At 38.7% G+C, this 17,571-nt stretch overlaps 2 protein-coding genes across 2 annotated transcripts in view; both read left to right on the top strand.

Annotated features, from left to right (window-relative positions):
* The window catches only part of LOC126718656 (glycerol-3-phosphate acyltransferase RAM2-like), a 66,820-nt gene extending 52,706 nt beyond the window's left edge, over positions 1–14,114 (top strand). The window contains exon 3 of the transcript XR_007653004.1: positions 14,002–14,114. The gene's annotated coding sequence lies outside the window, so the exon portion shown is untranslated. The remainder of the gene's footprint in view (positions 1–14,001) is intronic.
* LOC126718657 (glycerol-3-phosphate acyltransferase RAM2-like) lies at positions 10,873–13,946 on the top strand. The gene is made up of 2 exons (XM_050420973.1): positions 10,873–11,629; positions 12,954–13,946. Exons 1-2 carry the CDS (start codon positions 11,018–11,020, stop codon positions 13,851–13,853), a joined length of 1,512 nt encoding a protein of 503 aa, XP_050276930.1. The 5' UTR covers positions 10,873–11,017; the 3' UTR covers positions 13,854–13,946.
* Positions 14,115–17,571: the final 3,457 nt, after the last annotated feature.

Genomic DNA, 17,571 nt, shown 5'->3' with positions numbered 1-17,571 from the left:
ACAGGTTCGGATCCCCGAAAAGATGCTTCTTCAAGGCCTCATCTAGGAACGATCAATGTCATCTTTGCTGCTCCTGGTAGGACCGATTCTTGTCCCTTTAGAGTGATGTCTGTGACTCGGCTATCCACCGAGGACAACAATTCGGAGCCAAAAAGAGCCAGAATAGAGATCCCACTAGTCCTGGGCTTCTCGAACGAGGATAAGATCGGAACCATCCAACCCCATGACGATGTTTTGGTGGTCACACTCAGGATAGGGGGTATGATGTGAAGAGAATGCTGGTAGACTAGGGCAGTGCTGTTGAGATAATATACCCCGACCTGTACAATGGGCTGAATTTGAAACTCGAGGACCTAACGGCCTATAATTCCCCTATAGTAAGTTTCGAGGGGAAGACTGTTACTCCAAGAGGTCAGATTAGACTACCCATACAGACCTATTCGGACATGGTGGAGGTGGATTTCATTGTGGTGGATGCTTATTCACCTTACATAGCTATTGTGGCTAGACCTTGGCTTCATGCTTTAGGAGCCGTCTCTTCTACCCTACACCAGAAGGTAAAATATCCGTCGGAAGGCCATGTTAAAGAGATTGTGGGGAGTCAGTCTATGACTAGGCAATGCATGGTAGCTGCCATCCTACATCCGCCTAAAGTCGAGTCCTCGGCCTCTGCTGAAAGGGGCATATAACAATCAAAACTCCGATATTGCCTGATAATGGATCAACCGAGGAAGCATAGTGTGAAGATGTAGAAAAGGTTGTTGTTGGCGATGATCCAAAGAAGTTCTTTCAGGTCGGTTCCTAGCTGCCTCCCCAGGAGAGGGAAGAGCTAATTGAGTTCCTTAGAAAAAACGTTGATGTATCTGCGTGGAGTGCTTACGAAACTCCGGGGGTGGACCCAAACTTCATTTGCCACCATTTGAATGTCAATCAAACTGTTACCCCCAAAAAACAACCTCCTCGACCCTTATCTAGAGACCATTCTGATGCTGTCAAAGATGAGGTGACAAAGCTTAAACAGGTAGGGGCTATCAAGGAAGTTTTTTTCCCTGAGTGGCTGGCTAACACTATGGTAGTGAAGAAGAAGAATGGGAAATGGCGAGTATGTGTGGATTTCACGTATTTAAATAAGGCTTACCCAAAAGATCCCTTCCCCATGCCTCAAATAGACCAATTGGTAAATGCCACTGTAGGCCATTCTCGGATGAGCTTTTTAGATACCTTTTAAGGATACCATTAAATACCACTAGCCCTAGATGATCAAAAGAAAACAGTTTTTGTCACTCCCACTGGAAATTACCATTACAAGGTGATGCCCTTTGGCTTGAAAAATACGGGATCCACCTATCAAAGGATGATGACTAAGATGTTTGAACCACAGTTGGGCAAGAATATTTAGGTCTATATAGACGACATGGTGGTAAAGAGCAAAGTGGTGCCTGAGCATGTAGGAGGCCTCGGAAACATTTTTGAAATTCTGAGGAAACACAAACTACGCCTTAACGCTTCCAAGTGCTCTTTTAGTGTGGGATCATGCAATTTTCTAGGCTATATGGTGACTCACCGGGGAATCGAGGTTAATCTCGACCAGGTTAAGGCGATAAAAAATCTACAACCACCTCGGAATCCCAAAGAAGTTTAGAAGCTAACTGGAATGACTGTTGCCTTGAACCGGTTTATCTCTCGGTCAACAAATAGATGCAAACCCTTCTTCCTGTTAATGAATAAATGGAAAGGATTTGAGTGGACCAAGGAGTGTGCTTTGGCTTTCCAGCAGCTTAAGGAATATCTCTTTCATCCACCTGTCATGTCTAGTCCTGAGATGGATAAGGTTTTATTTGCTTATATTGCTGTGGCCCCTTATGTGGTGAGTTTGGTGTTGATATGAGTTGACAATGGCATACAACGGTTAATCTACTATGTGAGCAAGTCACTACATGAGGCAGAGATTTGTTATCTACCACTGGAGAAAGCCGTCTTGGCAGTAGTGCATGGTACACAAAAGCTTCCCCATTACTTTTGAGCACATACTGTTGTCGTCCTGACTCAGCTTCCACTCAGGGCTATCCTTCGAAGTGTCGACTACACGGGAAGGATTGCTAAATGAGGCATAATTTTAGGGGCTTTTGACATCAAGTACATGCCTCGTACCTTTGTCAAGGGCCAAGTCCTCGCCGACCTAGTGGCCGAGTTCGCTGAACCCCTATTAGAAGAAGAGGCAGCAACGCGGAGCATGGATGAAAAATCAGTTGGCACAATCTCCCTACAAGAGCCTTTATTGTGGAAGGTATATGTGAATGGTGCTGCAAATCAAAGAGGCTCCGGAGTGGGGCTAGTTCTGATCTCACCTGATAAGCTCACCATCAAGAAATCATTAAGATTGGGTTTCTCAGCCACAAATAATGAAGTTGAATATGAAGCTTTGCTGGAAGGAATGTCCATGGTTCAAAAAATGGGAGGAAAGGCAGTAAAGATGTTCTCGAACTCAAGACTGGTCGTCGGCCAGGTGAAGGGCAAATTAGAGGCAAGAAACGAGAGAATGCAAGGGTACTTAAGTCAAGTTAGGCATTTGCAATCAAGATTTGAATCATTCAACCTACTGCACATCCCTAGGAGTGGAAACACACACGCCGATTCCCTAGCCACGCTTGCAACCTCCTCGGGGCAGAACTTACCTCGGGTTATCCTTATAGAAGACTTGTGCAAACCCACAGAGGTAAAGGGAAAGGTGGTCCATGTTCACCAAGTCAGAGTAGGGCCTAGCTGGATGGATCCAATAGTACTATTCCTAAGAGAGGACATCTTGTCGGAAGACAAATCAGAAGCTAATAAGGTAAGGAGAAAGGCGCCTCGTTTCTGGCTATCCGAGGACCAAAAATTGTACAAGCACTCTTATTTTGGGCCATATCTACTTTGCATTCACCCTGAGGCGTCAGAGCTACTCCTTGAGAAGCTACATGAAAGGATTTACGGAAGCCACAAAGGAGGCAGATCTTTGTCTCACAGAGCTATCACCCAAGGCTAGTGGCCAAATATGTAGAAAGAAGCGCAAGAATATGTGAAGAAGTGTGATCAATGCCAAAGATTTGCACCAAATATACATCAGCCAGGAGGAGTCCTTAACCCCCTATCCAGCCCTTGGCCATTTACTTAATGGGGCTTAGATATAGTTGGCCCTTTTCCCAAGGCAGCTAGGAACAAGAGGTATCTACTGGTCGGTATTGACTATTTTACAAAGTGGGTTGAAGCTGAGCCCTTAGCGAACATCAGAAATGTGGGTGCCAAGAAGTTTGTTTGGAAAAACATTGTCACTCAGTTTAGGGTCACTCGGTTTGGGGTCCCTCACACCTTTATCTTGGACAATGGCCTTCAGTTTGATAGTAAGTCCTTCAAGAGATACTGCTGTGAATTGGGAATTATGAATAGATATTCTACCCCAACTTATCCCCAAGGAAATGGACAGGCCGAGGCGGTCAACAAGGTCATCGTTAATAGACTCAAAAAGAGGTTGGAGGACGCGAAAGGAAGATGGGTAGAAGAGCTGTCACAAGTCCTCTAGATGTATAGAACTACACCTCGCAGATTAACAGGAGAGACCCCCTTTTCATTGACTTATGTGGCTAAGGCTGTAATTCCTTTAGAAACTGGCTTCCCAACATTAAGGACCAGCTCATTCAATCTGAGCAGTAACAACGAGTTGTTGGAAAAGAGCCTAAACTTTATTGAAGAAAGAAGAGAAAGTGCTAAGGTTCAATTGGCATACTACCAACACAAACTCAAGCAAGGGTATGATGTCAACGTAAAGCTAAGACGATTGGTGCTTGGTGACTTGGTGTTGAGAAAAGTTCTGGGTATTGCGAAGAACCCAGCGTGGGGAAAGCTAGGGCCCAATTGGGAAGGACCATATCGCATCACTTCAGTGGCTGGTGTAGAAGCATACTTTCTTGAAGACTTGGATGAACATGTAATACCACGCCTGTGGAATGTAAACAACCTGAAAAGATACTATTATTAATGAAAGTCTCTTTTGTCAATATGTTCATTTATTAAGGGCATTATACTTCCCATTATTCAATCTTTATAAATGTTAAACAGAACCTTAGTCATGCATGGATCTTCGGACCAGATGTTTTGGGGAAATTAACATACTATGACATCTTTATAAGTGTTTAAACAGAACTTTAGTCATGCCTAGGTCCTCGGACCAGATGCTTTGGGGAAATTAACACACTATGACATCTTTATAAGTGTATAAACAGAACCTTAGTCATGTCTGGGTCCTCAGACCAGATGCTTTGGGGAAATTAACACACTACGACATCTATTTGAGTGTTTAAGTTGATCCAAGATTGTAACCAACTCCTCGAATTGGTGGCTTTGAGTAAGTTAATGACCTTAATTATTTATACAAGTGTTGGACAGAATCGAGAATATCTCTCCCTTCCATTTTTCTTTCAAAGTCCGTTACTTATCCTTATTAGATTCAGCCTTCATTGCAGAAGGGTCATTTCACAATGCAAGTATGGAGTAAATCTCTTTGTTACTGATACATAATTGTTTCTAGTTTTTATTAAAGTTAGAGCAGCAACAGTTCATGACAGTCATAAGCTTCAAAGCGCATAAAAGTAAAGGTACGAGAGATAAAAAGAAATAAAAATTTCATTAAAAAAAAGAGGGAGTACACTGTCTGAGAGAAAGCACCATCACAAAAAGTTACAAAAAAAAAAAAAAAAAAAAAACTACAAAAGAAAATCCTATATCTAGGATTCTAGGCCTTGGCTTGGGGAAGGTCTTTCTTAGGATCAGTAGCCTCGGAGTGGACATCACCAGTTTTAGACTTAGTCTTTGCATCCTTGGCCTAGGAGACCACATCCCTGATAGTGAGGGCATCCTCAGAGGGCTTGGCCTTCATTGGTGATTGAGCCCCCTTACCCATTCTAGCTCCTTTAGAAACTTCAGCATCAGGAATAGGAGCTTGGCTAGTAAGTAGCTGCTCGGGAGGAGAGACCGACTCTGGAATTTCTCGAATATCCTCTGGGAAGAAGATATTCTCGGCCCTCCTCAGCTCGGAGTCTGCAGGGACTCCTGCCCGGTCCATCACTATTCCCCACGACTCGGGGCAATAGTCCCTGCATACTACGACCACCTCCTCTGCTAGCCGAGTCTCTGTGTCCTGCACACCACGTTCGTAGGATGCCTTCACCGCGACCTCAACTGCTTCCTTGGCCACCCGGGCTGCATCCTTGGCTTTCTGCAGCTCCTCCTTAAGATCCAAAACAGATTGTTTTTCGATGGCCAAGTTTATCTCTGTTATGTGCAGTTTTTGGCGCATGTCCTCGGCCTGCCTTTCCGTGGTCTTTAGAGCCGCCTCGACACTCTGGCAAGCTTGGATAACTTCTTTAAGCCTTTCAGAAAATTCCTTCTGTTCTTGTTTAACGGCTCCAAAAGCCTTCTCAGCTTCAAGGTGGGAGTGGGCCTCAACCTTAACCTTGTCACGGGTGTTCCTAACCCACTCCTCGGCCACATAAATTGGCTGGGTAACCTGCATAAAAGTGGCAAAGGGTTATAAAAATAAATACATATATGAATGAACATGTACCTTAGTATTTAGCAAAAAGAGATGTTGATTGGCTTACCATTGCGAGGTCCCTCTTCAATGACATAAACAGGTCCGGTTGCCTGGTACACCTGAGACCCTCCATGTCTCGGGGGAGAAGGAAAGGTTGCTCCAAAGCCTCCAAAGCCTCGGCAAGATAGGTGGCATGCCTCCTCTAAGACTCTTACATAGTGGCATCCCAAGGGATGGGAGCACCTTCCATCTCCAATCGAGGGGCCTAGGTTTGCGACACTCGGCGCACTTCGACCTCGTCCCGGCTTTCCACGGACTTAGCTCTTTTGTCCTGGGGGTTTTTAGCTTTCTTTTGCTATTTAGCCCCCTTTTTAGGGGCAACCTCACCTTCCTCTAGGTCCTCAACTGACCTCTTCTTCCTCAGATTCGAGTTAGCATGTAGTTCGAGGTCAGTAGGAAGCGAGGGAGGAGGGAGGTTGGGAGGAACTTGGGTCTTGGGGACTTCTTTCAAAGTTGACCCCTTGTTCCTATTTGCCATTAAACCCCTTAAGCTAGTCCTCTGCTTCAAGTCCATGCCTTCTTCCTCTTCCTCTAAGCTAGTGGTGACTTGGGCAACGACTATTTTCGGAGGATGAGCTGTAGAAAATCTGTCGGACTCGGTTTCAGAATTTGAGAGCTGCACAGGCCTTTCTTACGCTCCTTCCTTTTCGAAATGGAATTTTTCTATCTCTTCTTCAAGAGATAAACAGGAGGATGCTATCTCTTCTTCTACTACAGCTGCTTGGGGCGGAACCTACTGGAGTGGTATTGCGAACAGTGGAGGATTCTGCTGGATCGATAGTATGACTGGGGGAAGGTCGTCCTGAGCAAGGAAATCCGGTTTTGATACATCTATCCTGACCAATCGTGGGTCACCTGCTCTAATGGCGTGTCCGATCTCTTGGAATATCCTCGATATAGGCTCAAATTCCAAAATCAAGTGGACGGCTCGCAGCTGTCTGTCCTCGCTTACAAATATTTCCGATCTGAGCAGATAGTTTAGAGCCGCAACGTTGGTAAAGTTGAGCCGAGGAGTAACTTGATTCTTATCTACAAACATAGCCGAGGAGCAACTTGATTCTTATCTGCAAACATAGCCGAGAAGTAAAACACAATTAGAAAATCGAATTCTTTCATCAAAAGACAGCAGAATAACAGAGAGATAATGAGATCGTTAGGGTTAGAGAATCTAAGTCTTTTACCAAGAAACCTAACTCTAAGGTATCCCACCTGCACTCCCTCTCGGACTGGGCAATGAAGACCATCATGCCACGCCCTCGAAGCGATGAGGTAATCATTTTTCATCCCCTTGTTAGATTTGGGGAGACACGAGATGAGCCTGACGATGGGCAACCTGGACTTGAGGTAAAACCCTCCGTCGGCTTGTGAATGGCATTCGTATAGATGGACCACATTGTGCCAGGTAAGTCCTAATTGGAGATGCTCGTTAAGAGCATTGACACAGCCTAGGATCCTAAACATATTAGGTGTACATTGGTGGGGGCATAACCTATGGTTGAGGAGGTAGTCCCGTGTTATCCTACCCATGGGAAGAGTCATCCCTCCCTCTATGAAAGCTATAATGGGGATGATGACCTCCCCTTCCCTTCTATGTGACACGATTTGTTCTGGGGAACAATATCGTAGGCCAACTTCCTGGGGTATATGGTACTTATCTTTAAAGGCTTCTATTTTGGCAGGGGAGTCTACTAGGCTCACGAATCTACCCATTTAGACAACCTAAGAAAAAGCTACTGGAATTTGTAAGTGAAGAAATAAGAACTGGAAGGCTGAGGAGATTGGCCAAGTAGAAAAAGAAATGTTTAAAAGAATATAAACTTACGGGAACTAAAGCATGTGCTAATCCCTGATACCTTTAGAAAGGTTTTCAAAAGATTTCTTGAAGAACAGGCGAGAAAAGTCTGGTGACTTGGAAAGTTTTGAGAATTTGAATATTAGACGTCTCTGTAAAGCTTGAAGATTTGTGAAATGGGGAAATGATTTCCCCGTATGCTTTATATAGAGGGAGAAAATGAGTGGGAATACTCCCACTCAAAATTCTTGGAAAAATATTAGCTGTAGGATTGGCGCCTCACCTTTGGATGTGGGGAACATAACGCCGCCTGGAGCAATTAATGATACCTCGTGGGCTACGAAGCGCCAGAAGCAATTATGAGGCGCGTAAAACCACACTCCCACACGTGTGAATCAAGGAATCAGTTAGTCTTATCTCTAAAAAATCAAAATCCCACTTTTTCTCCTTGGATAAGAGGGAAAAACCGGAATTTTGAGGGGCTATTATAGGGATAAGGGCCCAAGATCGTATATTGGGCCTTGGACTTTTTCCGAAAACGTTGAGTGGTCCGAAGAGGAACAAATAATTATTAAGGGATCCAATTTGAAGTCTCATGAGTAAAGAATGAATGGAAGGTGATCCAAGGAGGAACTCCTCCTCGGATATGATGAATGTAGCTTAAATATCTATTCCAGCAATTATAATGACCCTTCAGGAAGCTCCAATGATAGGGACGTGTCTCATGAACATACGAGAAGGAAGGAAACCCAAAAATATCCAAGGAAAAGCTGTTACCACCACATTAAATGCACTGCAGCTACTTTTCTGGCCGCATTTATGTAGAGAAGACCTCTGAACAGTGCTGCCTTGGTTACCACAACTCACAAAAAACCAAAGAGGGTGTCTGATGGGACAGGTACTCAAGTAAGGGCTCAAATGATCAACAAGTGTAGGATCAAGATAGTCCGAAGGGAGCTATGTTAGAGATCCTCCATGAGTGAAGGAGAGGAAAAAAGAGAGAGAATACTGTAGCAATCTAAATTGTTCTTGAACCCCATTGTGATAAATTTATATAAGTGCGATCTCCTCGGACAGTGAAGTGTTTAAACTTTATTTTCTTTGTTCTTGCTAGATCACCTTTCAAATCCTTACTAGCCGTTGTTAAATTCATTAGGTCCTAATTCTTTGACCCATTCTCTACAAATTTATTGTATTGGGCATATTGAGCCAAGATCCATACATTTTGGGCTTAGACTGCAAATTGTGTCCCTACAAAGGGTATACATGTGTGGTTGGGAGTGAGATGGTGGGAAAGTGGATTGGTCATAATAATTGGTAAGTCAGTGAGTTGCCTAATCACTTGACTTTGGGGTTTTTTTTTTTTTTTTTTTTTTTTTTAAATAGATAAATAGCTAAAGCTAGACTATTATTTATAAAAATAAATATATGAAACCTTAATAGTAGATTATTCTTTTTTTGTCAATAATTACTGACTAGAAAAAAAAGGTAGTATGCAAAAAAAGAAAAAAAAAATCTATATTTTATATTTTCTTAAAATAATTTATTGAAATTCAAAATTCATATAAAAATTATTTAAATATTTAAATTATATTAATTATGACATCATTGGTTCGACCATTGGTCCGACCCTAGTCGAACCATAAAACCGATAATTAGTCTCTTTTCCGGTTCTTTATCCGTTCCGGTTTTTAAAACCATAGTTACAAGTAATAGGATATGATAGAGTTTGTTAGAGTTAGCACATGTAACAATATAATCATATGGGTTAATTGGTGAGTGTTAATTAGTAAGCCAAAAGGATCAAGTCATGTGTGACCATTGAATTCTATAAATAGTACTTGTAACCATCATTTAAGATATCTTGAAGAAAAACTAATTCCTTATTTAGTGCATTTCCTTTCTCTTTTAATATTTCTCTATGAATAGTGACTAACTCGAATTAAGTCAATTCACTTACAATTCTCATCTATTTCCATACACTTCTCATCCGTCCTCTTTAGGAATCACCAATTTTCTAACACTTTATCACTTTAATAAGTTATTGAATAAGTTGTCTCTAGCATTACCCAAAGAGAAAGTTTATTGACACAAATTTTGCCACAACCTTAACATGTGCGACTATGAGTGGTATAGAAAAAATAGTGAGTTTATGTGAAAGTTAGTGGCTTCTCATTACTAATAACAATTTATCACCTTAATAAAGTATAAAATAAGTTAATGTGTTTAGTATTGCTCAAAGAGTAAGTATGTGGGGCAAAACTTTTGCCACAACTCTAACATGTGTGCTGTGAAAGATGGGAAAAAAAAGATTTATGTAAAAGTGATGATTTATCAAGTTGTAGAAAATTGTATCATCATAGAAATTGTTGCTAAAATTAAACAATTTGAAATTTCTTCTCCTAAAAAAAGGGAGGAGAGTCTATGGACATAATTGTTGAGCTACATCTCTTGTATGAATAGTAGAAAAAAAAGTTATGAGTTTATGTGAAATAGATAATTCACCGATCACAGTTGTACTTCTCATCCCATTTTGACAAAATGTGTGATTGTAGAAGAACTGGCATTGTTTCACATGGGAGATCATACTCAAGAGAACTTTCTCAAAACTCTACTAAACGAGAAGCATCGGACTAAGTGTGAGTTTGGATGTTGCTAAAATGATAAAAGATGAGTGTTTGACATTTTTTCTGCCCGTGCACTATTCATGAGATCCACAAGTACGAAATTCAGGAAATTTTAAATTAAAACTAGGTCCCACGACACTATTCACACATTTAAAAATTATTTTGCTACAATGTTTTTAGTTTTCAACAATAAGCAGTATCCAAACATACCCTAAACAATACCAATTTAATCGACACTATTCAACTATGTGCACCACATCTGATTCTCAAAAAAAAAAAAAAAAAAAAAAAAAAACGTGCACCACATCAATTATGGGTGTGTTTGGATAGAACTTATTTTGCTGAAACTGAAAACTGAAAACTGAAAACACTGTAGCAAAATAATTTTTAAATGTGTGAATAGTGCTGTGGGACCCATTTTTAATGAAAAATTTGATAAAAAATGAAATTTGTGGGTCCGTGAACAGTGTATATTTACACTGTTCACTGCAGAAAGTCAACATTTGCGGAATACAAAACGCAGCTCCAAACGTAGAAGCTGAATACAAACACACACTATATGTATGTTAAATGAATAGTAGATGGTGGTTGTCCGCCTAATTAAATTTTGATTTGTACTTCATTGGGCCACATCAATTGTTTTCATACGATATATACGATAAGCTGTGCATCAACCCTTCACAGACATTAAATAAAAAAATAAAAAATAAAAAAAACCCTTCATAGACCAAACATTTTGTCCCTTTACGCAAACTCAACAGTTAATACAAACTGGTTTTATCTTCCTCATTCTAAATTCTATATATAGCCAAAAAAGCTTACACAAACTCAACAGTTGATACAAACTGGTTTTCTCTTTCTTATTCTAAATTCTATATATAGCCAAAAAAAGCATAGACAAGAAATTTCAATTAGCTAGCTCTTTTAGAAGTTAATAGGCTTAATTTCCTATAGCTTCTAAACCAAACCATGGCCAAAACAACCTTCCCAACTGTGGACAAATGCACATCAATAGGCCGAGAACAACACGCAGTGGTTGCTGACATGGATGGAACCTTACTTAGAGGCCGTAGCTCTTTCCCTTACTTTGCACTTGTGGCCTTTGAGGTTGGTGGGATTCTGAGGCTCCTTTTCTTGCTCCTTGCAACCCCACTAGCTGGACTTCTCTATTACTTTGTCTCAGAATCTGCAGGGATCCAAGTTCTGGTCTTTGCAACATTTTCTGGTATGAGAGTCTCAGATATTGAGTCGGTGGCTCGAGCTGTACTCCCAAAGTTTTATTCGAGTGATCTTCACCCAGAGACTTGGCGTGTGTTCTCTGCATGTGGGAAAAGGTGTGTGCTGACTGCAAATCCAACAATTATGGTGGAAGCGTTTTTGAAAGATGTGTTGGGAGCTGATTTGGTTTTGGGTACTAAGATAGCAAATTATAAGGGCAGAGCAACTGGGTTGGTTTGTAAGCCAGGGATACTTGTTGGGAAGAACAAGGCTGATGCTCTTGAAAAGGCCTTCGGGGAAACTCAGCCAGATATTGGTCTTGGTGATAGAGACACTGATACTCCCTTTATGTCACTGTGCAAGGTTTGCATTTCTAATTATTTCAAAACCAAACTCAATCAATTTTTATTCGCAAATCTAATTATTTCAAGGATCATGTTAATGAATGTGTTTAGAACATTTGATAATAGATAATTTTATAAAAGTTTTGATATTACTTTTATAGAAAATATAAAAAAGTTTCAAAAAAATCAACTGTTTCTTTCTTTTTTCATAAAAAATTTCTAAAAGTATCTCTTAAACTAGGTATCCGTTATCTTTTTCCTCACTTCAAAACCAAATTCAATCAATTGTTATTTGCAATTATATTTTCAAAATCAAGCACTTATTGACAACCACTTTTTTTACAAGTGGAAAACAAAAGAAGTATGAAGCAAGTTTTGGTATCCTCTCATATTTTTTACTATCCATATGGGCAAGGGCGGAGCCAAAAAATTTTATTTGGGGGGCCAAGTTGCAGCTCTAATATATTTATTAAGACAACCCCCATAAACACATATACACACGTTTTATTATTATATACACACTTTTATTTGATAAGTTATATATATATACACACACCCAACATAAAAAAAAAAAAAAAAAAAAAAAAAAAAAAAAAAAAAAGAAAAAAAAAAGAAAAAAAAAAAAGAGCTTAGTAATTTCAATCAAAATTATGTTTGGTGGGGATCTTTCATAAAATAAAATTCATTTTTACTAATTTTTATAGAGAAATTCTTAAAAAATTTCATTTTCAATACAAATTATCAAATTTTATACTAAAGTACGTAAAAAATCTTTTAATTGAATCAATGAAATTTTCAAAAACATGAATGATACAAAACTTGGAAGAATAAGTTAGGCTTCAAACATGTTTGAAACTATCTTGCTCTAACCCATTACGTGGTAACTAAAGAGACATTTCATGTGTAGTTTAGTGACATTATTTTTTTAATGAGTCAATGACTTGTTAATTGCCACATAATTGGTTGAAAAAGATATAGATTCAAACATGTTTGGTGCCAAATTTTATTAAATATTTAACAGATATAAAAACATATTTTACAATAAAAAATAGAATTGCGAAAAATAATATTATGTCTCTATAATTATTAGACCAATTTTTTTAAGAGTATCATTAGACTAAATCAAATATTTGGAGGAGCCAACTCTTATTTTTGTAGACTAAATTTTGAAAATATTAAAATAATTATTTATATATATATTTAAAAAAAATCATTTACACATAGCAACACCCCTGTATATGGGTATCCTCCCATATTTTGTATTGGAAAAAGAACCAATTAGAATTTGTAGTGCTATAATTTTACTAAAATTCGATTATTAACTGGATGCAAAACACGTGTAGGAGGCTTTTATTGTGCCACCACAGCCAGAAGTAAAACCTGTGACAATGGACAAACTCCCCAAGCCAATTATCTTCCACGATGGCCGCCTTGTTCAGAAGCCAACACCTCTCATAGCACTTCTCACCATTCTCTGGATCCCTATAGGCTTCCTCTTAGCCTGTCTTCGAATCGCTGCCGGTGCTCTCCTCCCCATGCCTCTAGTCTACCATGCTATGATGGCACTAGGCGTTCGTGTCACCATCAAAGGCACCCCTCCTCCTCAGGCCAAAAAATCTATAGGCCAATCTGGTGTCCTCTTTGTTTGCTCCCATAGAACCCTACTTGACCCTATTTTCCTCTCCATCGCTCTTGGTCGTGCCATCCCTGCCGTGACCTACTCTATCTCCCGCCTCTCTGAAATCATCTCACCCATCAAGACCATCCGCCTTAATCGTGACCGGGCCAAAGATGCATCCATGATCAAGAAACTATTAGAAGAAGGTGACTTAGCAATATGCCCTGAAGGTACAACTTGTAGGGAACCATTTCTTTTGAGGTTTTCGGCTTTGTTTGCTGAATTAACAGACCAACTCGTGCCGGTAGCCATGGTGAATCGGATGAGTATGTTTCATGGAAACACAGCTAGAGGTTGGAAAGGAATGGACCCGTTTTATTTCTTCATGAACCCTAGCCCAGCTTATGAAGTAACTTTTTTGAACAAGTTGCCACTTGAGCTAACGTGCAGTGCTGGGAAGTCTAGCCATGAGGTTGCAAATTATATGCAAAGAGTTATTGCTGCAACTCTTTCCTATGAGTGCACAAGCTTCACTAGGAAAGATAAGTACAGGGCACTTGCTGGTAAAGATGGAACTGTGGTTGAGAAACCTTTGCTCAAGGCCAACAAAGTAATGGGATGCTAAATTATATATGCATGGTAATATATGTTTGCTAAATTATATCAACATAAACTATAAAATAAAAAAGAATGTAGAAGAAAGTTGCAAAAGTGATGGATTAACTAATTTTCATTAATTGCCAGAGAGAAATGATTGTTATTTTTGTATCAAGGTTCAAAACTTCAAATTATGGTGATATGTTTGATAAAGTATATGAAAATAAACAAAAATTATATATATCTGTAAGTTTCAAAAGAGGAAAGTACATGTTTAATGTTATCGTTTGCGATGATAACCATTGGAGAAAAAGTGTAGTAAATTGAAAGTGCGAAACTGCAATTTCAATAAGCTCAATTCAGAAGCATGAAACGAGGTCAAGCTAATTTATTAAAGCACATCCGTAATGTTGGCAAAATTTCTTGCCATATGTTTCTATTGTAATTGTAATTTTTTTTAATGTAATTCGATTTTATTTCAATTGTAATTGCACCAAGTCAATGAAGTTTAAGTTCAAACGAAAGGGTTCAAGGGCTGCGAAAGGAAACTAAGTCAAGTGAGATTCAATGTCATACAAAATTGACTGTAAGACAGTTAGATTTGAACATTCACTACTCGACAAAGCTCAGCTCGTTTACAACCTTACATAGGTTGGTGTTTTAGTAATGGTGTATTTATTATTTAACTATTTATTTGTTGAAGATTATTTTTTCCCTGTATTTTTGTAATGAAAATTTAAAAATTGGAGTAGCTTAAAAAAAAAAAAAAAATTGTGCACCGCTAGTTTCTTCATGAACAACAATTACGCAGCAACCTATTAAAAATTTTAACTTTGGCCTCTAATTCCAAAATTTCATGAGGTGATTCAGCTTTAGTGTGACTTAAAAATGCAATTAAAATCAGTTTATTATCTAAAGAATAAGCTTTTAAAAAAGTATCACTTCTTTCTAGGCATATTAGATATCTTTTCAAAAATCTCAGCTTTCAGTCGGGCTTTTTACTTCTTAATAAAATTCTTAATTAAATTCAAACTTACAACTGGATTAACTAATTCAGTGCAAACAATATTTTTTTTCAAGAAAAAAAAAAAGGAAAAAGAAGTTCAATATTATGTTTTCAAAGTGATTGTAACTACATTTTACGCATGAGAATGTGTTATATCAAACTAGCTTATAACCTCATGTATATGCATGAATACACTTAAAGATATATAATAAGATGCATAATATAATTCCTATATATATAATTTAAACTAGCCTTTAAGCACGCGTGCGTGCTCAGAGACTCTTCTATTTTTTTGGATAAAATTTAATAATTTGCATCAATTATAATTTTAATATTTTTGGCCGATTAAAAAAATAAAGAAAGAGAAAAGTTTAAACGTGAAGTTTGTTTCTGAATAAGTAGGTTAGTGGGAGAGTAATTCAATTTTGTAGGCAATGTTTTTGTGGGAGTTGAAGATGTATTTTGTTAAGGACATATTTTGTGTAATTGGCTAGTCCTTTGACAAAACGCACTTTACTTGTATTTGGGTAGATCTAGGATGTGTTTAATACTTCAAGAAACATGTTGTTCAAGTCTAGTATTAAAGCTATGAAGATTGGACCAAGAAACAAGTGAAGAAAAACTGTTTATTAAAGCTAGACAGATAGCTCGACACCTGCGGACAGATAGCTTGACACCTACTCGACAGATAGCTATCTAGGTATCTATTGAGGTTTAATGAGGCTCGACAGATAGCTATGGAGGTATCTATCGAGGTTACGGGAATTCAGATTTCCAGATTTGATTTTCGGCCCAAGCTTTTGTATTTGTGTAAGGTTTCTTTTCTCATAACCCTAGACATATATAAGGCTTGTTTTAGAGGCCATCACATAAGAGAATATAAGGAGAACATATGCAAAAAGTGACCGATGCCTTATTCTCTCTGAAAGAAGCTACTGCGTCTTTGCGCCTTAGGGTTTTGTAACCAAGTGCTTTTTGATCTTTATTGTTGATAAAGTGAAGAACTTTGCAGCCAACAATCTTCTTCAAGTTGGTGAGTGAGTCACGTACTAGGAGCCATGCATCATTGGTTAGTTACGTACTGGGATCCATGCAAAAAGGGTGGCGTTCATATATTGAAGAGTTTAGAGGTTTTGAAACAGTAGAAGGTTTCTGATGTAAGTTCATCTACGGGGACTGTAGAGTCTAGGGACAAAGGTTTTGTACTAGATCTAAAACTTCTCTTTTCTATAGTGGATTGCTTTTTGGGAAGGTTTCCCCCCAGGTTTTTTACCGTGAAACTAGTTTATTTCATTGGTTTTCCTAGGTCATCATATCTTGTCTTATTTATTTTTCCGTTGCAGAGTTTTGACATGATATTAATGTTTGTTTGTTTTTACAAGTTTTATTCATAATAAATCTAATTAACAACTTGGGTTTAAAACTTGTTAATTTTATCAATTGGGGTTTAAATTTTCCAACAAGTGGTATCAGAGCAAGTTCACTCTAATTGGATTAATTTCCTGAGTATGATCCTTGACCCCTGTTGTCATGGATCGTAGACAATCTCTTTTGATTCCTCATTTATTTGATGGAACTAATTATGTGTACTGGAAAGTTCGTATGAAAGTTTTTTTGCAGGCTTTAGGTGAACAAGTATGGCAAGTTGTTGAAGTTGGCTGGATTAAGCCAAAGGAAGCACCAGTGGATTGGGATGATGCAACAATTTTAGCAGCAAATTTCAATAGTAGGGCCTTGAATGCTTTGTTTTGTGGGGTAACCAATGAGGAATTCAAGAAAATATCATCCACGGAAATTGCCAAGGAAGCATAGACCATTCTTGAGACCACCTATGAAGGTACTAAGGCAGTAAAGACTGTGAAGTTTCAAAGACTCACTAGTAATTTTGAAGAAATAAGGATGGAGGAGGATGAGACCTTTGATGAGTTCTATGCTAAACTCATGGATATTGTGAATTTTGCCTTCAATCTTGGAAAATCTATTGTGGAATCAAAAATTGTTAGGAAAATCCTTAGGTCCCTTCCTGAAAGATTCCATGCCAAGATTACTGCCATTGAAGAAGTGAAGGATATTGATCAAATTCCTTTGAGTAAGCTTGTAGGGAACCTTCAAACCTATGAGATGGGATTAGGCTCAATGGGAAAAGGTGGAAAGAGTAAAAACTTGGCTCTTAAGGGTATAGACGAAGAGATTGAGGACTCTGAAGATGAAGATGAAAGTAAAGATGAAGATGAAGATGATGATGAGGATGAGGATCTAACCTTCATAATTGATGAGATTATCAAGCTTCTTCAATTTAGGAAAAAGGATAAGGGTAAACCTCCTAGGAAATCTAAATCCTCAAGGAAGGGCAAGAATGAGAAACCCCTCATCCAATGCCATAAGTGCAAAGGTTTTGGTTATATGAGGATAGAGTGCTCAAACTACCTTATGAAGGAAAAGACCAAGGAGTCAAAAGATAAATGGTTGGTTACTACTTGGAGTGATACTGAGAATGACTCTTCTGATGAGTATATGGATGAATGTAGTCACGTTATGGTCTTTGCTGCCACAACCAATAAGGTGATTGTGGAGAGTGCTAGTGACAGTGAGGATTCTTCTGATGATAAAGTATCCCAGAAGTTAACCCTTTAGGAAGCCTATGATAAGTTATGCACTGAATTTATAAAATCTAAGAAGACTTCTCATCTTTGTAGAAAAGAGCTTAATGAGGTAAAAACTGAAAAAGTTGATCTGTTAA

The sequence above is a fragment of the Quercus robur genome, chromosome 3 (genome assembly GCF_932294415.1).
Source record: "Quercus robur chromosome 3, dhQueRobu3.1, whole genome shotgun sequence".
NCBI lineage: Eukaryota > Viridiplantae > Streptophyta > Magnoliopsida > Fagales > Fagaceae > Quercus > Quercus robur.
The sequence above is the reverse complement of the archived record's forward strand: the minus strand, read 5'-3'. Positions and strand labels throughout refer to the sequence as shown.